This window comes from Artemia sp. Qi Xiang Cuo, chromosome 20 (genome assembly GCF_049724085.1).
Source record: "Artemia sp. Qi Xiang Cuo chromosome 20, ASM4972408v1, whole genome shotgun sequence".
In the NCBI taxonomy this organism is placed as follows: domain Eukaryota; kingdom Metazoa; phylum Arthropoda; class Branchiopoda; order Anostraca; family Artemiidae; genus Artemia; species Artemia sp. Qi Xiang Cuo.
The window spans coordinates 1871712-1896159 of NC_142813.1; the positions used below are offsets into that span (position 1 = coordinate 1871712).

General features: G+C 36.7%; 1 protein-coding gene across 5 annotated transcripts in view; it reads right to left on the reverse strand.

The window, feature by feature from the left end:
* The window catches only part of Eaat1 (Excitatory amino acid transporter 1), a 225597-nt gene that overhangs the window by 179851 nt on the left and 21298 nt on the right, over positions 1–24448 (reverse strand). For 2 of the 5 annotated variants that reach the window (XM_089106436.1, XM_089106432.1), the window contains exons 1-2: positions 8287–8420; positions 231–349 (exon numbers count right to left, since the gene is read on the reverse strand). In XM_089106436.1, coding sequence (XP_088962562.1) covers positions 231–274 — 44 coding nt within the window. In that variant the 5' untranslated portion in view covers positions 275–349; positions 8287–8420. Of the gene's footprint in view, positions 1–230; positions 350–8286; positions 8421–17651; positions 17709–24448 lie in introns of those variants that run through there. The other 3 variants (XM_089106435.1, XM_089106434.1, XM_089106433.1) reach the window with 3 other exon arrangements.

Sequence of the window (24448 nt, forward strand, 5' to 3'; positions counted from 1 at the left end):
AGACGTCTACTCTTCCTCCCTCCTCCCATGAATAATTACACAAATAGAAAACTTACTCTTCGATATTATAATAATGCCATATTTTTCTTTTTAGACTTTCTCGACTATGTTATGTATTTTACAACAGGATTACGATTTCGTTTTTTCCTGGTATTTAAAGTAGATAAAGGGATAAAGGGACATTAAATAAAACAATCACTAACGAAAAGGGGAAAAAGATAAGAACTTACATTAGCTTGTCGGTAGCATCTGGAGGCATAACTGTCGTATCCATCTTTTTTTCTTTTTTAATGTTATTATCGTCACTTTCCGCGGAGGCTATCTAGCATTCTCCTTTCAGATGACGACTCTGTAAAGAGTAAATGAAGCGAAAATTAGACACCAGTGAGATAGTCGAAAGACAAAAATGGGAATATTCCGGAGAGAAAAAAAAGATATTTCTTACAGAGCAAAGTCAACAGATTTTAACAGATAAAAATGTTCCATAGCTGAATGACGCTTGGAGATACGGCAGTACTCCAGCCCTGAAGATCCATCCATAACTATAAAGAGTAAAGACAGATGAATTGATCGAATGCTGAGAGTTTTAATCCAGTGCCAGTTATCTCAAAACAGCCTTTGAACCTTTACTTTAAAAAACAACACAAAAAAAACCTGATCACCGGCCCGATTATAAGGGCTAATTTGCTTGTAGGACCCCGGTGTAACTTGACGATGCAAAAATCTGTTACAACGATAAAGATTGCAGGGAGGTGATATTTCAGAGATGATTATATCCGTGAACGTGCGCATGAATTTATTATCAGAGTAGGCTGTGAAAATTATTTTGGGTGGTCCACATAAAGAAGAGACAAAATGGGTAAATTTGGTGTAAAATATCCAAAACTATGAGAAAAATGTAGGAAAAATAGACTGGAGGAGGGGGTTTCAAATAAGACTACACTGAATTTCTTCGGATATAACCCTACTAAAGCTGTGAAATTTCCCTGTGGACTTTTATTTTGGATTTATTTACATAATCGGATTATTGTTTTGCTGGCTATTTCAAATTCCCTTGGGATAGTAAAATTTCATTGCTAGTCTTCAGAGTGTAAGCACCTGTTTTTAGACTTATTATTTCACTAACAAGCACTTAATTAATTCAGTGGCCTTCAGCAATTATAAAAGTTCACAATTAAGATCAAATTGGACATACGATATTTGTAGGCAATTACGCAGCGACTGAGGTGGGGAAAGAAAAGTAAGCAGAAGAGGGGTGGAGAATTGATAGCAAAAGCCGTGGTACCCGCTGGGCTTGCCCCTTAAATTGCGGGGACAAGGTAGACAGCCTTCAACGCTTCCCTAACTTCTCTCGCAAGGAAACCACCAGAAAAATAACGAATTAGTTCAACATTTGATTAGATTAAGTCGTTTGATATAAGGAACATTTAGTGTTATCTTTTTCGAATTGCGTAGTATAAGGAAAAAGCCGCAGAGTGTTGCCACGACTGTTACGGTTCAATATGTCAGAAAACGGCGAAATAAATTTGGCCGTATTATCTCCGAAGAGCATCGGAAAACTTACGGTACCTATTCTGGGCGTTCTTCTCGAAAAACATGGACTAGATACGTCCGGGAAAAAAGCAGACCTTGAAGCACGACTGAAATTATTGGCTGCCAAGCTACAAACGGATGGTGACGATGGGAGAGGGCAGGCAGCTCTTCCCAGAAATGTGACGGATAAAGAATAATTTTTATCCCCTTAATCTACCCGGAAAGAACCTGCAGCTAAGAAAAGTCTCGAACCGATGCTTTTAGATGATGGAGGCGACTGCTCTACAGATCAAGATTTTGCTCAGGTAGAGTTGATGCAGCTCCGCCTTGCTATGGCCGAAAAAGACAAAATCATTCAGCTTCAACAAAAGCAAATAGATGTATTGCTAAATCTTGTGGTACCTGAGCTGAAAGAGAATGTTGCCAACCAGCTTAAACAACAAAGGGTTTCTAAACAAAGTCGCTCACAGTTTACTAGTCGACCACACACAGAACCAAAGAGAAAAGGGCGATTTGTAAATATTTTGGTCACGGAAAATGCAACAAAGCTAAAGCTTGTACTTATTGTTCATCCTTGCAAGTTTTATACAGCTAATAAGTGTCAGAGTCAGAACTGTAAGTTTAATCACACGAACCAGTGAAAGCATGGTTCGCTACGCCAGTGCCCTAACAAACAGAAATACAGCTTTGTCCACACCACGCAACAGGAACTGTCTCCAAAGCAGCAACTGGCAAGGTCTCCAAATACCAACACTCCTAGGCATTCCCATTGAATAATCATAGAAGACCGGTTTCTAACGAGAGAGGTATTTCCCCTTTGTACTTAATGTACCCTAGCCAAAATGCTGCTCCTTCTTTCTTCTCAGGTAACGGCCAAGTTGTTCAACCCAGCCCAGTTCTCCCTCCCAACAGGAGTATGGCGAGCCACTGGCCATCTCTTGGGGTTCCTGCAGCCCCCACGTTCGTTGTCCCAACAAGTTCTAATAATTTGGGAAACTTCCAGCATTTTTGGGCAATCTACCCCAGGTAGATAAAAAGAAAGAAATGGCTAGTTCCTAAGACCTCCCCTCTTTTCTCCTTGTTAATGCCCAGTCTCTAAGCAATAAAGTGACGGAACTTTCGACAAGACTAAATGACAATAGAATTGATATTTGCTGCATGACAGAGACGTGGTCTGCCAATGCGTTTAACGCCCAGATAAGTAACTATAATTTTCTCGTGAAGAGTAGGCGAAACAAGGAAGTTGCTGTCGTCACACATGAAGGAGGAGTAGGTATGTACATTCGAAACGATTTACCGCATCAGATATATGAAGGCTCTAAGACTACCGACTACGAGCTGTTGTGGGTAATATTGAGACTAAAAGTTCTTCCCCGTAAGTTTTCCTCGTAGTCGTAGTCGTAGTTGGAGTGCTCTATTTTCCGCCGCGGTCGAATTACAGGCGGGAGCTCATAGCCCATCTAAAAGCATGTTTGGATGATATTAAATTGAGACACCCAAACAGTTCTGTGGTTCTTATGGGTGACTTCAACGACCTACTACCGAGCTGGATTGAACGATCGCTAAGCTTGAATCAAGTTGTTCGTGAAAAGACAACTCAAAAGTCGGTCATTGATCTCATCTTCACAGATATTTCCGATTTCTATAGTGATCCAGTGACGTTGCCAAGTCTTGGTAAAAGTACACACTTCTGTATACACTGGTGTCCCAGGGAGAAAAAAAGAATAGGAACCGAACGAATTTTTTCCAGCTGGCCTCTGGCTAAGTCTGGAAAAGAGCTATTCGCTAAATGTGCTATTTCGAAAAACTGGAAAAGTTTGTACGAATACTGCAATGTCAACGACATGTATAGAATATTTTCCACTGAAATACGGATAGCTTATGATGTATATTTTCCAGAGAAGACAGTCACAGTAAACTCAGCTGACAAGCCCTGGGTTAACTCACGCCTGAAAAGGCTGATACGCAAACGCAACAGGCTCCATAAAAGGGGGAAGATAGGTGAAGCTTCCAAGCTGAGAAATCAAGTGGTCTATGAATGTAGATTAGCTGAGAAGTCATACGGTTCAAAAATGAACGAGCTCATGACCACAAATCCAGCCGGTTACTATAAAGGATTTATGGCTTCTCACTGGCTCCTCTGTAAGGCAAAGTGTAAGCGTATACGACGAATCTGGGAATAAGCTCGACGCAAACGCTATTAATAAGTATTTTGCTAGTATTTGCAGAAGCAATCCACCAATTTCCAGTGTTCCCCCCTTGGCTGTTCAATCTGAAATACCTGTGATTTTCCCTCACGAAGTCGCAAAAGCTCTTGAGAGACTTGACCCCAATAAGGCAACTTACCCTGGAGACATTCCAGCAACCCTTTACAAAGAAAATGCAGCCTTTCTAGCTGAACCTCTGACTGCCTTTTTAAACCAATGTATTTGAGTGGTACCTTTCCAGATGATTTAAAAAATGCAGTTGTAACGCCAATACCAAAAGTTTCGAATCCAAAAGGGGCGAGTGACCTACGACCTATAACTTTGACCCGTATTGTATCTAAAGTTTTCGAACATTTTTTAAAGAAATGGGTACTAGAAGATTTCCATGATAAAATAGATCCCTGTCAGTATGGGTTTATCAAAGAATCTAGCACAGTACATTATCTCATCAGAATTGTGGAAGAAGCCCTGGAACATCTAGAAAATAAAGATACATTTGTAGAAATATTGTAAGCAGACTTATAAAAGGCTTTTGACAAATCAAGCCATCCGGATATTCTTGAGTCAATGACAGATTTTAGACCTTTTTTAATTCGGATAGTTTATAGTTTTTTACACGAAAAGCCAGAGTTTGTGACTGCTGATGGGGTACAATTGGATTTTCTTGAGACTTTCTGTGGAATACCCCAAGGTACCAAAACAGGACCTCTTTTATATCTTATACTGTGTAACAAAATTGCGACTTGGCATGAAAACAGAGCAAAGTTTACAGATGATTTGTCATAGCTGACGCCTGAGAAGCTAGGATCTGTGATTAGTACGGATGGCATAATTCGCCGTTTTGAGGCTGACTGTGAAGAAAACGGCTTTCAAGTAATAGGAAAAAGTCAGCACTTATGAGAGTCTCATTTATAAAAACAGAAGTTCCTAGTCAAAGTGATATAAATGTGCCAATTGTAAATAATATGACAATTTTATGTTTGACTTTTAACTAAAAAATGTCATGGATGGATCATGTAAATAGCTGTACTAAGAAGGCGAATATAGCGTTGCGTAATCTAGTCACAATTCGGCGATTCAGTTTTAGTCGTTTCCCACTGTTGAATTTTTATAAACTGTACATTCTGAGTATTCTAAAGTATGCTTGCCCTGTGTGGCATCCGGGGCTAAGTAAAGAGCAAAGAAATGACATTGAGAATGTGCAGGAACGAGCTACCCGTGTAATATCAGGTCCGGAATTCACGAATTATGATGATAGCCTTAAAACCCTAGGCCTATATGGACTTGATGCCAGGTGACACCAGCTTACAATGTCCTTTGGACAGAAGTTTTTGGACTCAAGCAGACATCGAGACTTGCTCCCTGAACCGGCAAGAACAGGGTGTAATACAAGGCACCAGAATAAACTGAAGCCTTGTAAGCCCGTCGCTACCAATCGATACACTTTGTCTTGTCGACAGTGTTTTGTGTCTTAGTTTAATAAATAAGTGACAAGGAAGAGTGATTATTTAAATTATATTGTGTCTCATTTAACTCTTGTTATTTGACATTATAAATTCGTATCGTATCGTAATAGAGAGATGGACAGAAACGTGTACTCTTTGAAAAGTGGATTCTTGAATTTCATCTCCAAATATCGTAATTAAAAAAAACAAACATTTATTTACTTACAATGTTAAAGGATCTTTTTTTCCTATATTTCTTAATAATTAAAAAAAAATCACGTCAAAGTAAGAAGTGATATTAAAACTTAAAACGAAGAGAAATTATTCTGTATATGAAAGGGGCTGCCCCCTTCTCAACATCTCGCGTTTTACGCCAAACTTTGACTCTGTAATAACTCTACAAGTAACAAAAAACTTTAGCGTAAAGAGCAAGGTGTTAAGGAGGGGCAGCCAATTTCACATACGGAATAATTTCTGTTCGTTTTAAGTTTTAATGTCGCTCCTTAATTCCAGTTGAAAAAACTCTTTTTATTTAATTACTGACGGTTCTTCAAATAACGCCGGGAAATCCATGAGACACGAAATGGTGTGCACAGTTTTTGAAGGCCGTGTGGCAAATCTAGTCCATCGAAAAAAAGTAATAAATAAAATTATTTTTCAATATCTTTATAATGCAAATTAACTTTTTGTTCTTGAATTTCCGAATTTCCAAAGTGGCTGGTTGTTTTTCTTCCTTTTTTTACAGTCATGGATTGTAACATTATATCTGTGATATATTTTTCATTATGCTGATTGTCCGATTACATAAACAGCTTTTAAAATATTCAAACATGACTTGATTAATATTCTGAAGCTGGCATCATAACATAGTTGAAAATCACCTGGTAGTATTTGTTCACGACCATCCTATCTAAATTTCCTGATGACACAGTTGAACCCCTCCAACCTCGCCAAATTTTGTCCCAGTAGGAAAGTGAAAGTTTTTTTTTTGTGTTAAACAAAATCTGCAATAAGAAGGGCGCTATCATTGAGCCATACGGCTCAATGACGGTTCAAGCCGTCATATTCAGGTTTAACCCAAGTGAAGGGAGGACAGAGATTAATTTATGCTTCCTCCCTCCCCAGAAAACCTCTGATACTCCTATATAATTGGTGATGGAAAATTCCCCCTGGAATCTGACTGAAATTCTCCTCCCCCTGGAAGTTCTGCCTAAGAAATTTCTCCTTGGCATACTTTCATTAGAAAAAAAGGCTCGTTTTTTAAATTGATTTCTGATCGTTTTTCAGGTCATGGCGGGAATTTCCCACACATAATGTTTTTCTTAGAAATACCCCCCCCCCCCGAATGGAAAGTTTCTCCCGTGCAAAATTTTCCCATGGAAAATTTCTCTCGGTGATAATTCCCCAATGGAAAATTTCTCCCGGTGATAATTCCCCCATGGAGAATTTTTCCCGTGGATAATCCCCCTCCCCTAACGAAAAAATCTTCCTGAGAATTACAAACTTGCTGAAAATTTCCCTCGGACGATTCCCCCAGAACATCTCCACACACAAAATGGAGACGCCAAAGAGTAAGCAAATTCCTTCCTCCCCGTGTAATTTCCTCTGTAATTTCCTCTGGAAAAATCACCCCCAGAAAATTCCCTCCAAACGGAAGATTCTCTCCCTAGAAAATACCCCTCCCCCACAATAAATCCTCAGTCAGAAATATCTGTTTACTTCCCAATAACCAATGCTATATATAAACAATGGGCAAAATTCATAGCTTGTAGCTCTTCCCCAGGGGGTATGGGGGTCAAGTCATCCACAAAGACATAGTTATTAGATCTTTCGACTATGATGAACAAAATAGCCATCACAAATTCTTATCGGATGACTTTTGTAAAAACGGGGGGGGGGGGGGGGGGGTGACGGGCTATCTACCCTCCAGTATTTTTCACTTAAAAAGGGCACTTGAAGTTCGGATTTCCGATCCAACGAGCCCTCTCCCAAACTTTTAGGATCACTGGTTGGATACGATCACCCCTGAGAAAAAATAATAATAAAATAAACGCGTATCCGTGATCTTTCTTCTGGCAAAAAAAAAAAAACTTCCAAATTTTTGTATATAGGAGCTTAAAGCTTTCTACAGAAGGGTTCTCTTATACGCTGAATCTGATGATGTGATTTTTATTAAGATTCCTTGACCTTGAGGGGTGTTTCGACCCTTTTTCGAAAATAAGGTACATTTTCCCAGGCTCATAGCTTTTGATTGTTAACGCTAAACTTTGATAATGAATCTTGGAATCAGCATAATAAGTTCATTCTTTTGATGTATTTATTGATATCAAAATTCCGTTTTTAGAGTTTCAGTTACTATTGAGCCGCGTCGCTCCTTACTTACAGTTAGAATTTAAGGTAGAAAGTTAGAACAAATAGGCAGCACTATCATGCAAGTCTAGTAAAACTCCATTCCACAAACATGTCCAGTGATGCGTGTCCGGTCCGGCAGTGTTTTTGGTGTGTTGCTTAAACGAATTACAGCCAAGTATCCGATTTTGGGGTCTAGAACTTTGCAGTAAGGACCATACACTTGGCTGATCGTAAACATCATCTGTGTCTGCTTTTTTCAACATAACAACATGTTTAAATAAATGTTTATCCAGATTCCCGTTAAACATAAATGTCCGACCAGACAAGTTAGAGGCGTAGAAATGCAGGCAAGAAATGTATGCAAACGTTGTGTTTTTTTGGGTTTTTTTAACTCAATTTTAATATTGTGATATTTCGATTGACTTTTGCAGCTCAATATTAATGTTTTGATACTTCGATTGACTTTTGCATTTGCTCAAGGGATAATACTGTCTCTATTTTAGGTTTGCCTGACTTTTTGCCTCAAAGTATTTATCCAGCTCAATCCTTTCTGCCTCCGACCTGGTCTACTTTACCTCAGGGCTGGGATCGGGCCAACTCGGTTCTTTTTCTGTGCCTCATTACTGCCTATAATGTTCACGGAGCTGAGGGGAAAACTGTATGAAGAGTGAAGATAGTAAGAAATTATTCATTTAAAAAAAAGGTGCTTTATAATATAATAATATGGAATGAATAAAAACAATATTTACCAGATTCAAAGACAATTTCACAACTTACTAAGTACTACGCACTAAAGCACTTTTACAACAAATATGATCCGTCTAGATGCATATTATAATTATGATCTTTCAAGTTGTTTACAATCAGCATAGCCTTATCTCAAGCTGATTACTGGCACTAAAAGTATAATAGCGTTTTTTTTTCACAAAATATTGAAGATATTGCCAATAAAAGCATAATCCCATTGTACCAACAGAAAATAAAATAAAATGACCTGTCATCATGATTAATGTGGAAATAATGGTGAAAAATTTATGGGAGCATTGGAAGGATAAAGAAAAATATTACAAGAAGCCAACTGGTTAAGGTCATAATCGAAAACCGAAGAATGTTGCAGATATTTTGGATATATTAAATAGGGTTTTTGATGCGTTTTTAAAGTTCTTGTAACCCCCCCCCCCGGAATAAATTCTTTTGTAAGCCCCCCCCCCCGCTAAAAAAAAATCCAGGATACAGCCTTGCCTATAGCCAAGGAGACATTAATCAAAATTTTTTAGGTCGTTGAACTTTATAACCAGGTCACAAGCGAGATCTAGATTTCCTTTTTTGGGGGATTTGCTCTATCACAAAGAGGGACCTGTAAGAAAGAATCGTTAGGCTTGTTCCTTTTCAGGGACGAGGGGTTGCGTACTTCAGCTGATTAGTTTATCTTTTTATTCATTTCTGATACAGTTCGAGGTAGGAAATTTGACTTCAAGCACATAGTAACGAAAAGATTAGAAATAAAAATACAAAGCAATGACGTATTTTGGCGAGTATTAGTAAAGTGTTCAAGTGGCAATCAGTCGGAGATAATTGCAGAAACAAACTGTTTTCATCCTCAAATATATATGAAACAAATAATGCAAATTATATTTTGAGGCAAAGTAACGCAATCTTAGCTTGTCCAGACTGTGATTTTAGAAAAACTTTTTAACACCTTAGTACCAGAAGACTGAGACTTGCTCGGTCCCTGGTACTCGGCAATTGGCAGGCTTGTATATGTGATTCTCGAGTTACGCATAAGCATAATTATCGTGTTATTGTTCAGTTTAAATGGTATGGGGCAAATCAGCAATTTCAATTGAATTAAGAAATTCTAGCGTAAATTCAATTCCTCTTTCTAGTTTATCCTTCACAGAATATGTTTTATTGAATTTGTATTCTCCTGGGATATGCTGTGATTCTCAGTTTATTTTCTTCTAACCGCACATTTTGCTGTGTATTATTTTCGTTTACGATTTGATGTGATCCTCGGTGTCGCTTGTCTTCTAGCCGCAAATTTTGTTGCGTATCATTTTTGACTATGGTTCGTTGCAATACTTTTTGTTACATGTCTTCTAACCACATATCTCGTTGTGCTTAATTTTCCTATATCATTACCTCCTACTTTTTCCTATGCCTTTTGCTTTAGCTGTTCAGATCCATTCATGATTTTGCATAGCTTCGGGTGATCATTGATACAAAATACTTCTCTTCCACATTTTCTCCAGTAATAATATTTTTGCTTTAATTGAATTGATATATATTTCAGTAACAACCAAACATGTTCCTTTGCACATACCCTCTGAAATACCTAAATCATGCATTAGCCTATTTATCGTTAATAAAATAGACCCCGATACTACTGGGTTAAGACCTAGGTTAAGACCCTTCAAGCCATTTGAATGCTATACAATACAGAGCATACAGCCTGAGGAGGCTAAATCATGCCATTGCTCCGGCCAGAAGACCCATATTTGTGAATTAAGATTGAACAATCCAATTTGGGTCATTGACCTACTTAGAGACGGGTATCCAAATTTCTGTCAGAATTTGATTCGCATGTATTCAATCTTCAAGTACAGAAAAGTGATTACAATTTAAGTAAACAAATTTTTTTTTATTTCAAATTGAACTAATATAACTTATGATATAAGATATTATTTAGTATTTGAGTATGCATAAAGTTGAAAATAATAAAGTCGTATACATTTTAAGCAATGATACGACATCCCTTAGTCATCCCTACCCCAACCTCCAGGAGCCCCAATTTCCCCCATAAAGTGTTGCCCTTCTTTTTGTGTACTTATTTTTTTAACTTTTTTTAACTTCCATTTTTAACTTTTTTTAGCAGAGAAATTTTTTCAACTTCTTTTGTGTCTTAAAATGACATGAAATATACTTAAAACAAAAGAATACATTTAATATCGTCGAAATATAAGATAAAGAGGATGAGGATATTCTAGTCGTTAAGCTTACTATTAGAAAAATAATGCTTGTAGTAACACTTTTCTTTTTTTTGACTGAACTCTTTTGGACGAAAATTATTAATAACCATAATAATTTCAGGCCGTTTTCAGGCCTGAAATTTGCCTGAAAATTTTCAGGCTAATTTCAGGCCGTTTTATCATTTTATGGGACTCCTATATTTTTTAATTTTTACTGACTATTGTAAACATTCTTTTTTAAAAAGTTATGAGAACCCTAAAATATTATCCTAGTCCTTGTCTATAGCATAAAATTTCGTATTTTTTCTGGGTCTGCGGGGTAGGTATGCTCGAGTAGGCGATGCGTTGTAGCAAGACGCCGTAAACGCGGTAGATTTTACGTTATTTGTCAGTCTAATTGTAACAACGTATAAAATCTTCAGCATCAACGTAACATTGATGGTGGGCTGGGGGGTTTTATGGTTTATTAATTTATGGTTTATTATTAATAACTATTTTTTTTATTCATGCGGTTGTACCAGTGCAACTCTATGGATGGTCTTCGACACTACATAGTTTATTGTATATTTTCAATCAGTTTTTTATACATTGGAAGGATAAACACTTGCATCATATTTAAAATAAAGTGAAGATGAAATATTCGAAATAAGTGTGTGCACATGATGAAATCATCACTGCATTGAATGCTGACAAGGACAAATATGTGAACTACGAAACAAGTACTAGAGGGGATCTCATTGGAAAAATGTACGTGCGTTGTCATGACAGTGAGAGATTAAAATTCTTTGGAGTACCGAAAAAATTCAACTGTTATGATCGTGGATATGCGAAAGTGAGTTCCCCAGAGATGATTTCACTAAAATAGAATGCCAACATAAAAATAATAGTTGATGAAGAGGAACATCTTCTTGCTCTTGTTTGTGGTAGCACGTCACCCATTGATAAACCCTATCGTCAGCTTTCGGGTATTAGCATTCAGCACAAGGTCAAAAGAAGACAGGCGTACTCCTGTACTAATATCATAAGCCATATCTTGTTTACATGCCAGAACTGTTACTTGTGTAAAAATAATGTGATAATAGACAGTGAAATCTCTGAAAAAATAAAAAGGGCATTGGCAGACAATATCAATTGTGAATATAAAGATGAATTGATTTAAAATAAAGCTCATGTAAACATTATTACTGCCATTGATCATATACCAACAGATAAAGTAAATAACGCACATATACAAAAGACGAAACTCATATTGAACCTGCAGCTGACACCACACTAGAAATTGTGATTGACTCAAAATTGAGTAATGATTATTCTATTATTTACGAACTTAGAGAATGACTACACTATCAAAATAGAACATAATGAATTATTTTATGGAACAGATTCAAAATGTCCAAAGTTGTTCAATAATATTAACAATGTATAATAATGTATGTAACATATTTTTATTTTAATATTCTACATGTCGTTATTTCAATAAAAAAATTTATGCATTACATTGTTATGTTTCCCGTATTTTTAGGGCGCGCTAACAAGTCAAACGTTATTACGTGTATTACAAAGTCGGAGATGCAAGAAAAGGATTTTTCAGAGACATAGATACTACTAGTAGGTTCATAGTGGATATATTAGAAACTGATGTAGGTTAACAGAGCTTTTACCGTAGTCTGAGAGAGATGAGCTGGATTGATTTTTTCTCCAAAATCCCCACAGACAAGCAAATACCTGCCCAGACACATAGGCGCAGAGGGTAAGAGAGGCAAAAATAACTGCAAACACGCTAAGTCAGACACAAAATCACACAAAGACAGACATAGAGGCAGGCAAACAGCCGCTCAGGCCCACAGGCAGAGAGAGAGAGAGAGAGAGAGAGAGAGAGAGAGAGAGAGAGAGAGAGAGAGAGAGAGAGAGAGAGAGAGAGAAAGAGAGAGAGAGAGAGAAGAGAGACAGAGGAAAAAATACCTACATCACAGAGTCAGACATATAATCAGACAAAGACAAACATAGACACAAGTAAACATCTGCTGAGACACATAGGTATGAGAGAGAGAGAGAGAGAGGCAAAAATACCTACCAGAAAACAGTGTCAGACACAAAAACACACAAAGACAGACATAGAGATAAGCAAGCATCCACTCAGACACACAGGCACAGAGAGGGAATGAGGGAAACATACCTACAAACGCACAAAGTTAAACACAAAACCATACAAAGACAGACATAGAGACTAGCAAACATCCGCTCAGACACACAGGCGCACAGAGAGAGAAACAAAATATCTACAAACGCACAGAGTCGGAAAAAAAATCATTCAAAGACAGACATAGAGAGAAGCGAACATTTGCTCAGACAAACAGGCACAGAGAGAGAGAGAGGAAAACATATCTACAAGCACACAGAGTCAGTCACAAACTCACACAAAGACAGACATAGAGAGAAGCAAACATCTTCTCAGACACACAGGCGCAGATAGAGAGGCACAAATGCCTAAGAACCCACAGAGTCAGACACGAAATAACTAAAAAATGGTCTAACCACACCCGGGTACCTGCACCCAACCTATAATCCCCACTTTTTCAAATAACTCCATTTAAGTTAGGTTCATTTAGGTTCACGACTAACATATCACGACTAAAAGATCTATATCATTCTCATTTCGTAGTTCGAAAATATTAAAAGTGAATTTTTTGTTTTTAATTATATTTCCTGTCAATTTAAGACATACCAAAAGTTGAAAAATATCTATGTTAAAAAAAAGTTTGAAAAGAAAGGTGGCAAAAATGGGGCGGGGGAAGGGCACTGGGGCCCTTGGCGGTTGGGTCATTGATAACTATGGGCTGTCGTATCATTGCCTAAAATGTATATGACTTTTTTAGTTTCAACTTTATACATACTCCAAAACTAGACATTATTTTATATAATAAATTCTATAAGTCCAATTTGAAATTAAATAAAATTATTTACTTAAATTGTCATCGCTTTTCTGTATTTACAGGTTGAAATTTGAATGCCTGTCTCTAGGTAGGTCAATGACCCAAATTGGATTGTTAAATCTGTAGTTCACAAATATGGGTCTTCTGGCCGGAGCAATGGCATGATTTAGTCCCCTCAGGCTGTATGCTCTTTATTGTATAGCATTCAAATGGCCTGAAGGGTCTTAACCCATGTCTTAACACAGTAGTATCGGAGTCTACACTACTACAGTTTATTCTTTAGTTAAAAGTCTAAAATCAGAAATTTTAATTAAATCAGGAAACTAGCGTGAATTCAATTCCTCCTTCCTGTTTATCTGTCACAGAAACATACATTTTAGAGGATTCAAATTCTCCTGGGAGGCGATCGATAAAACAAGCAGAAATGAACATGAGTAGGGCTCAAAACTCCTATGCCTTCCCAAGGCCAAAACATAATTTGCACTTTACTGAAAAAAACATAAATGTTTTTACTTTCAAAACTTTAATAAATCAAATAATGTTAAAATTTTGATTAATAAAAATCAGTATATGTATATTAAACTGACAATGCGCATTAATTTGTATTTTTTCAGTAAATGGCAAATTATATTCTGGCCTTGGGAAGGAATAGGGGTTTGTAGCCCTACTCATGTTAATTTCTGCTCTTTTGGGTTTCATTTATTTATCGATACTGATTTGTGGTAGTTTCACGCTGGGTAGATTATTTGATTTCATTTTTGGTTTAATGGAGCTCTTTACTTTTCTTTGAAAAACTTATTTTGTGGAAAAAGTTTTTTTAAATTAATTTCTGTTAGTTTTATATTGACACACTCTTTTCAGGGAAAAAGAAAATAAAAGTTTAAATCTTTTCGTTTTTTAAGACTTTATAGTTTTGCCTACTATTTGTTTGCTGGAGAAAATTTTTCAGTGATCTTTAACAACATACATCCTTGTAAAATCTGGACACAGATAGCAGTGTTTAATTTAGTTTCATACCACCTCTAGTTGAGCTGAAAAAGAGAACTTGATACCGTTCACAAAAAACCCGTTTACTTTCCTTGATAGCTTGAATACACTAACGCTATTTTGATTTGGTTAAGTTTTAACTGCAGAAGGTAGCCCCGAAAGTTTGAACATAACACCCTCAGTCGTTCTTGGGATACTGCTGAGATTCCTTATTTGGATTTAGCATTAACACAGTGCATTTTGAATTAATCTTAAGGCAACATTTAGTTTTTAAACATAATGGGCAAATTGGAGGGGGATTATTTGCCCTCCAATCACTTTCAACTATTAAAAAGGGCACTAACCCTTTCTATTTTCAATCGAATGAGCCATTTTCGAAGTTTCTATGACAACTCCTTCGATACGAAATGCCCTGGTCTAAAAAAAAAAAATAATAATAATGCATTGTACCCACATTCATCTTTACTATAAAAATGTGAGGCCTTCCAATCACTTTCAACTATTAAAAAGGGCACAAGCACTTTCAATTTCCAATTGAATGATCCTTTTTGAAGTTTCTACGACGACGCTTTCTATGAACACGTTATATGCCCCCAGGGCATAAATTATATCCCTTGCCCTAAGGTCTGTGAGGGGGGTGTCATCCTCGAATACCTAACTTCCAGAACTTTCAACTACGTTGAACAAAATGGCCATCTCAAAATTTTGATTGGATGTGTTTGGGGAAATTTTGGGCGTGAGAAGGGCCTTAGTTGCTCTCCAATCCCTTTCAACTATTAAAAAGGTACTAGCCCTTTCAATTTCCGATCGAATGAGCCCTTTTGAAATTTTACGACAACGCTCTCTATAAAAATCTTATATGCCCCCAGGGCATAACTTACAACCCTTGCCCTGAGGGATGGGGGGGTTGACATTCTCAAAGAAATAATTTCCAGAACTTTCAACTACGTTGAATAAATAACTATCTCAAAATTTTATTTGGATGTGTTTGGGGAAATGGTGGGCGTGAGAGGGAGGTTAGTTGCTCTCCAATCACTTTCGACTATTAAAAAGGGTACTAGCCCATTCAATTTCCAATCAAATGAGCTTTTTTTAAGTTTCTACGACAACGCTTTCTATAAAAACCTTATATGCCCCCAGGGCATAACTTACAATTTCCAGAAAGTTTAACTACCTTGAACAAAATAGATATCTCAAAATTTTGATTACATGTGTTTGGGGGCACGGTGGGCGTAAGAGGGGGGTTTGTTGCCCTTCAATTACTTTCAACTGTTAAAAAGGCCATAAGCCTTTTCAATTTCCAATCGAGCGAGCCATTTTTGAAGTTTTTACGATAACGTTTTCTATAAATACCTTAAATACCCCCAGGGAATAACTTACAACCTTTGACCTGAGGGCTGTAGGGGGAGTGTCATCCTGAAAGACATAATTTCCAAACCTTTCAACTACGTTGAACAAAATGTATATCTCAAAATTTTAATTGGATGTGTTTGAGGAAATGGTGGGTGTGAGGGGGGGGGGGGTGAGTTGCTCTCCAATCACTTTCAACAATAAAAAAGGCCACTAGCCCTTTGAATTTCCAATCGAATGAGACCTTTTTGAAGTTTCTACAAAAACACTTTCTATAAAAACCTTATATGCCCCCAGGGCATAGCTTCAACCCTTGCCCTTAGGGCTTTGGGTGGTTTGTCATCCACAAGGACATAATTTCCAGAATTTTTAACTACATTGAGCGTTATAATATTTAAGTTATAATATTTGCCCATCGTTTGCACATAGTGTTTGTAATTGGGATGTAGGCATAGGCTACATTTTTGGGGGGGGGGGGGCGCAAATTTTCTGCTGGGATTTTTTTTCCACGGAGGAATTTTTCATGGGGAGGGAAGTTTCCAGGGAGTGAACTTTTCAGGGGAAATTATACACTGGGGGTATTTGTCAGAGTTATGATACAAAATTCTTCTTATATGTCTTGCTTTCTCTTTTCCGTCTCAATTTTACACTCAGAGTGGTTAAGAGTAATTGTCAGGGTTAAATTTTCACCAGAGGATATTTCCGTGGGAAAGGGATTTCTCCGTGGCATTATTTAAAAAACGATCAGAAATTAAATAAAAAAAAAACAAGTTGTTTCAACTGAAAGCAAGAGCAACATTAAAAACTTAAAACGAACAGAAATTATTACGTATATAAAGTGGGTTGCCCCCTCCTCAACACCTTGCTCTTTACGCTAAAGTTCGAGTTTTGTCCCAATTCTTTAACAATGACTCCCGAAGCACAAGGGCCGTTTAATTAGGACAATAAGCCGCTTTTTCTAAAAGTACTAAAAAACTTAAGCGTAAAGAGCGAGGTGTTAAGGAGGGGGCAACCCCCTTTATATATGTAATAGTTTCTGTTCGTTTTAATTTTTAATGTTGCTCCTTACTTTCAGTTGAAAAAACTTGTTTTTTTATTTTATTTCTTTAAGGTCACTCAGTATGCGTATCAAAGTGTGGCCTAGGTGACATGTCCCCCAAGATGCCAGAAAACCGGACCGTTGGGACAGTTTTGCTCAATAGCACAAGAAGGATTTAAAATAAATTCCAGATCTTCTGGAGCTCAGATGAGATCATGAAATTTCTTTTAGTCTTTCGGGATTTGAGGTTTAAAAAGAAGTTTAAACATGGCCCTTCGCCAGAATGTCAGGTTCCTCTACTTTTCTTATGCTTCAAATTTTCCTATAGTTTCAGATATTTTCCATATAATTCGCTTCTTTTGTGTTTTTTTTTCTCCGAATTCTCCCCCTAAAATAACTGTGTTTGCGCCCCTGCAGCAGCCAGTAACAACGAAGTTTCAATTTTTCTTTTCTTTTGGTTCGACGACACAAAGTTTAACTGATATTAATTTTAACTGATATTAGCTAGAAAAAAGAGAAAAATGGAAACATTCTGGTCGAGACCCCACTCAACTGTCCTCAGTCATGAACTGAGTATTACAAAAAATATCTAAGAATCCATAGGACAATATAAAAACAGACCTTAAAAAGAAAGACCAAAACAAAAGACAAACGCTAAGAATATTTGTATCATTCTATCTTTTTCCATTTTCCTATTTTTTTGTTTTGTTTAGCTGATGTGGCCTCAGAAATTACTGAAATGTATTGATTTAACACTAATTTGTCATCGAGACTTGCTTTTAAAAATCTTTTAAAAATCTACCACAAATTAAGCTAGCAGTTTCGCAATTTCTTACTCAACTTTAATTAGTTAGTCCATCTCCAAGTCTTCACGAAATATCCAAAGTAATTATTGGGAGTGCTTAACAGATCTATACTTTTTAATACTATAGCTAGTACTGACAATGGGGTGGATAACCGGCATTGTAAAGACGAGTCTCATTAATAAAAAATTGCATATTAATCCTGTGGTAGAACCAGTTAATCTAAAAGCATTTGCGTAGCAACAAAGAAAGCATTAGCCTATTGCCATGTTGTTTAGATAAACTACGCACGTGGTTATTGTCTGATATGCCGAATCCGGTTGGATCTGTCACGAGCTGTGCAATGTATATCACAGGCCTTTGTGAGGGTTGTGCATTTCCAAAAATAGTTTACATCCGGTGGCGCGTGCCACGCGTGGCACGAGGACGTTTGACTTGACTGAAGTATGCCAAGCATTGCGCAAACCTTGGTAAGAAGGGTAATGGTGTCAATTCACATAAATTTAGGGCCGGCAAAATGTATTTTCAATTAAGTGGAGTGGGGGCAACTTTTTGTTTTTATCCAACTTTCAATGAAAATAACAACAATCTCTGGGGTTTAACCAAGATATTAAGGGGGCACAGCCCCTCCCCCTACCAGTCGCCACCGCTGATCCAGGTGGCAAAAAGTTAGTAGCCGTCCGTGATTTTTATGACTTCACTTATTGCGTGTGCACTATCTCTTATGTGCTATCTTATTTTAAGAGTATTTATTTCATAATTAATTTTGTGCTTGTCCTTGATTTCAAGATTTTCTTTTAACCTTTTCTAAATTTGAACCTTCATTTGTTTAGTTTTCTTTATTTTTTTGATCATTTTCGTGTAAAAATTATCTTAGCAACATGTTGGCATGAAATTTTTTGTACGTTATATTCGAATCTATCTGTACTGTTTTCACCACAGTAGACAGAATATACCCAGTAAGCTTATCGCAGATCATTTCTGGTCTTCGTGAACAAAAAGCTCCTCCCACTTATTTCTGCATTAGCGGGAATGCGGGTTAGTCTGTTTCCGTTTGTTTCAATGCACTTTGATGTAAACAGACGTAAACATACTAACCTGCATACCCGCTAATCTGACTTCGCCTATGTTTATATCTGCAAAAACGTTCTCCGGAGCACTCGCACCCCGGTCCGGGTTTTTATAATGGGTGAGATAGAGAATGATCATACTGCTAATTATATAAACTGTGGTTTTCACTAAATGACACAGATGGTATATTTGACCTGACAAATCTGGTTTAATGTGCGATCGTGAGATAGTGTGTCAACTTGAAAAAAAAACCGGCAAATTTAGCAAGGATTTATTTTTTTTTGTTATTAACGTTTAACCAAGGGATGGCCCAATATCCGAAAAGTTTTTACCTCATAAAACTACCTTTTCCTCCGTACATGGCATGCTTAACCTATCTCTATTTTTACCACGCGTGGCAAACTCCGTGTCACATGGTGCCCCACGCCACCTCGTCTACACGATTTTTGAAACACAGTTATCCCTCACTTTAACATCTAATATTATGATTTAACTCAACCTAACAGAATATATGAGGAATACTCACATTAGTGTGCATCTACTACTACTACTACTGCTACTACTACTAATACTACTACTGCTGCTGATTTTACTTTTACTGCTACTACTACTTCTAGTACTGGTACTGGTGCATTATGCGGGCACCGCGAAGAAGTCAAGTTTGGTTAATACTAATGAAATAAAATAAAATAGGATGAATATATAATAGTTTAGAAACAAATTTGGGCTATATATTTGCACATATTGGATAAAGCATAGCATATATTAAATACGTAACCTAACCTAACCTAGGTATCTTTTTCCTCCCTAAACCCCAAAAAATAATCGTTTAATTATTGTAACTCATTGAGAAACCACGGATTTATCTATAGCGGTTTCTTGCAAATAGCCCGTTTGACGGGTATCTTGACTGGTTTCTTGATACAATATATAGCGGTGCGCCCACAAAATAAACCAGTACCCTAATACTACTACTAGTACTAACTAACTGTAGCCCCAACCACAGAAAATGCGTACGCTCCTCTTCCATCTTAATATATTCAAAGCTTCACTCTGTACCAACTCTCAAGGAGTTTCATGTTCCTTCAAATTCTTCCTAACGACATCTTACTGTCCTATTTGGTGAATAACCACTTTTTTATGTGACCTTAGATGGACTACCAAAAAGAAAGATTTTTGGCAATAGGTCACCCTTCATCAACAAAACGTGTCCTAGCCATCTCAACCTTTCTCCCATTACCATCAGGGCCGGAAAAAGTGCGATTGGAACGATTGGGCCCAGTCGGGCCCTGCGTTTGAAAGGGCCCCGCGCTGCCATCAAAATGAACAATTGATTTTCGCAGACCCCTGAAGGTGATTTTGGACCATATTCATATGGCCGAATGTACTTTTTAGACCCCAATAGAGATGTTAAAGATATTAAAGAATATATATATATATATATATATATATATATATATATATATATATATATATATATATATATATATATATATATATATATATATATATATATATATATATATATAAAGCTAAATGCCAAAGTTAAGGTTACCATCTCACCTGGTACGGTGGAACTCACTCCTTCGATTCCAGTAAAAAAGGGCATTAGACAAGGCGCTGTTCCTTCTCCCCCCCCCCTGTTTAATAATACTATCATTGTGCCACAACAGAAAGTTCTAACCACATGTATATTTAATGGTATTGATGTTTCGCTAGCTAACTATGCTGATGACATCCTTGATATTAGTAGAACAGCCTTTAGAATTTAGGAAAATTTTGGAATTCCCGATAGGGAGTATAAACGTATAGGTCTTCGATTTAATGAGAGTAAGACTGAGTTCCTGGTGTTCAATCACCGTTCAGATTGCCCGAAAAATGTTCAGTTAGGTGAACATGTTATTAAAGAATAAGATACACTGACGTATCTTGGTGTACTGATTGGGTCAAATCTTCGCGTCACGGGTAAAATTCTGAAAGATTTTTTTGCCAGAAAAGCTAAGAATATGTTTAGTTCACTAGTTTCATTAAAGTTTAAATTTAACCGCCGTATCTTAGCTAGCGTTTATAATGCATTTGCTGTTCCGTGTCTACTTGCCCTGGCACCATTTTGGTCTCTTCTTACTGCTTCAGATATTAGGGATATACGGAAGTGTTTCTACATGTATGCGAAATATTTGCTAAGGCTGCCTCTCTGGACTAATAACAGCTTATTATCCTTGCGGTATGAAGTTGCAAGTCCAGTGTCCGCGGTACAGAAAAGAAATGAGAGATATCGGAGGCAGATTATTGGTGAAAGCACCTCTGAAATTGTCCGTCTTTGATAATAGGTTTGCTCGTACATATAATTGCCCCTATTTGTATTTTTTTTGTCTTCTTGTCTGTTCTTCTCTGTTTTGGTTCTGTTTGTATTTGTCAGAATTTATTTGCTATTTTTTCATTTTCTTTCTTTATGCTCCATCAGTGTTGTATTTTACATTTATAATGGGCAATAAATTTATACATACATACATACATATATATATATATATATATATATATATATATATATATATATATATATATATATATATATATATATATATATATATATATATATATATATATATATATATATATATATATATATATTATATATATATATATAATGTTGGATTTGAATTTGACTTAAAAATTTAATATGTAGAGGGGGCCCCGCATGAAATAAGTTTTAGTCGGGCCCCGCACCTAGTCGATCCGGCCCTGATTACCATTATAGCCCTAGAAAGTAGGATATAGCCCCATTTTTGGTGTAGTTTTTGTTTTGATATACAGTCAGTCAACGGGTACCTATAAGTATCCGTAAATAACTCCTATAGAAAACATCTAGAAAATCCTTCTCCGTCTCCTGAGGTGCCACAGTTTCAAAACCATATTTAACCATTGCCATCACTATAGCTTCAAATATTCTAGTCTTGATTCACACACTTATCTTCCTATTCTTCAAAAGTTTTTTTCAGCTGCGAAAAAAACACCCTTGGCCTTGACTGTATCTTATATGTTAACTGCATCTTCCATCAAAACCAATAACACTACCCAGGTGACTAAAGCAATCCACTTGATCGATCTTCTTGTTAATCACCTCTTCACCTTCATTTAATAATAGTTCAAGTGATTGAGTCCTCTTGATAGTGGCGGATCCAGGGGGGCAAGGGTGGTGCGCGCCCCCTAACATAGTCTTAAGTAGTGTAATTTACTTAATTAACGCAAGTTTGCGTTAATTAAACTTGCTCCTAACGCAAGTTTATAAAAAAAAAAAATCCTGCATCCGCTCTTGACATTAACTTTCAAACCTATCCTTGCATCCTGAACTCTCAGAACCTCATAAATTCATTCATATTTGCCCACATTTTTATCTGAAACACTAATCGGCTAAAGGAGAGCTTTACCTTCCTTATAATGCCATGGTCTCACATTGCTTTTGACGTTTCCGTAAGCACATCAAAATGATCTATATAGATGGGGATAAAGGGCAACCCTGCTTAACTGCTGATTCAGTACCAAACCAGCAACTAACCTCATATCCTACCTTAGTCGCTGCAATTTTTCTCTCGTAAATAGTACTAATCACTTTAATGTATTCATCTGGTATACAATTTAAGAATAGGATCTTCGCTAAAGCTCTTCTATCAACTGAATTGAATACCAGGTCATAATCTATACAAATGGGGACTACAGGGGTCTGAAGATTCTGGCATTTTTCAATTTTAATCTATGAGTAAAAATGGGGTTCTTCTGTTGAACCTTTGTCTAGAGCATCTCTAAGTCTAAAAAGTATCATTATACTAAGTAGTTTGCTTCCTAAAGCCGCCGAGCTAATGTTTCTATAATTACTATACTAACTCTTATCACATTTCTTTTAAAGGTGTTTAAAAAAGTTTTCCTAAAAATGCTTCCCCCTTTTCAAAATATATTCATAATCTTCATTAATATTCTTCAGTAAGTTTCAGCAATTCATCTCTAACTTTGCAGCCACCATACTTCAAAAATTCATTGACTACATTATCAGCACCTAAGGTCTTATTATTTTTCAACTATTTTAATGGTGTCTGTAACACTTCTTTGCAGAATAAATCTTCCCTCACTTCTAGATTGTCACAAAATTTCACATTCTTCTCAATGTCATTTCCTGTAACCTTATTACAGTTTAGTATATTTTAAAAATGTTCTGCCTGTCTGTGTTTGGCACCTTCCTTATCTCTAATTGAATACTGTCTTTAACTGGGACAAGTCCAGACTGACTACATCCCTTTAGTTTCTTAACATGCCAATACAATATTTTACTATAATGCCATCTGGCTGCATCTTCCATATCCTTGGCAATTTTATCCATGGCTTCCACTTTACAGCTCCTTAATTCATGCTTAAATGCCTCCTCTAATTCCCTTACTTGCCTCTTATTTCATATGATACCACTCTAATGCATCATTCACAAAACCCTGCTTTTTATACTATGCTTAAAGCGTTTTCACTAATATTCCTAACTGCATTTCTAGCTCTCCTCCCTATGACACCATCTGCTACTTTGCAAACTATTTTCCTAAAATGGTTCCGTTCATTTTTATATCCAGTTGTTCCTGGACATTTATTCTCAAATTCTCATCCTAGAGTCATCAATGTCATAACTTTCCACAAAGCAGTCACCCTTCCGAAATTTCAGCTTTGAATTAACTCTAGACACTACGAAATGGTCATCTTGATTTTTAATAATAACAGCACTCATATATACCCTTATTTCTTGTGCCGATCCAGCGAGTCTTTGGTTAACAATATTATAATCAATAAGGCGATCTTGCCGTAATGTGAATACCACGTTAGTTTATGGGCCATTTTATCGCCAAATGTCGCATTGATTATAACTAGATTGTTATACCTACAAAATTGCGGCAGTTTGCGACCGTTGGTATTTTCATTTCCTACATCGAACTTACCATGACAAGAATAGCATCTATCCCTATCCATCTATCCCTATTCCCACGAACCCCCAATAGAAATACCATATTTCTACCTTGGATCCTGTCAGTTTGTTCATGAAACTGTATGTAAAATTCATCTGAGTCACCACTGTCCGTGTCAGTGGTTTTTACAGGATCATGTACTACTACGACCGATACCTTAAACTTTTTAATCGTAAAATTCTGTTATTCTGATCTAGAATTCTGTTATTAAAACCTTCAGACCTAGGTATTACTTAGAAGCCTTCTATGTGCACCATCTGTGCCACTAGCATCCTATTATTAATACCCTCTCTACCTAAACAAGGTTAGCAGCTTCCTTATTCATCATGAGCTCTACTTCCTGTCTATGGACCCCATCCCTCCTGGCTACCCAAAACAATTATATGTCACCTAATTTCGTGTTTATATGTCTTTAAAATACGTTGCATAAATACTGCTAAGTGATAATTTTTTTCGTCATTAAAGATACGTTTTTTTTTCGTTTATTAAAGATACGATCTGTGGTTGCTGCCCCTCTGAATCAGTTCATAAAAAACGTGAAGATATTAAATGTTCTCTTTTTGATTTGTCCGAACTTAAAATACAATGTTTGCAATCTTTATGTAACTCCAAACTTTGAACCGTAACTGTCACTTTCAACTACATCAAACCAGGGGCGGATCCAGGATTCTTTTAGGGGGGGGGGGCAAAATAGATTGATTCAATAAACTTCCGTTAGGAGCAAGTTTAATTAACGCAAGCTTGCGTTAATGAAGTAAATTA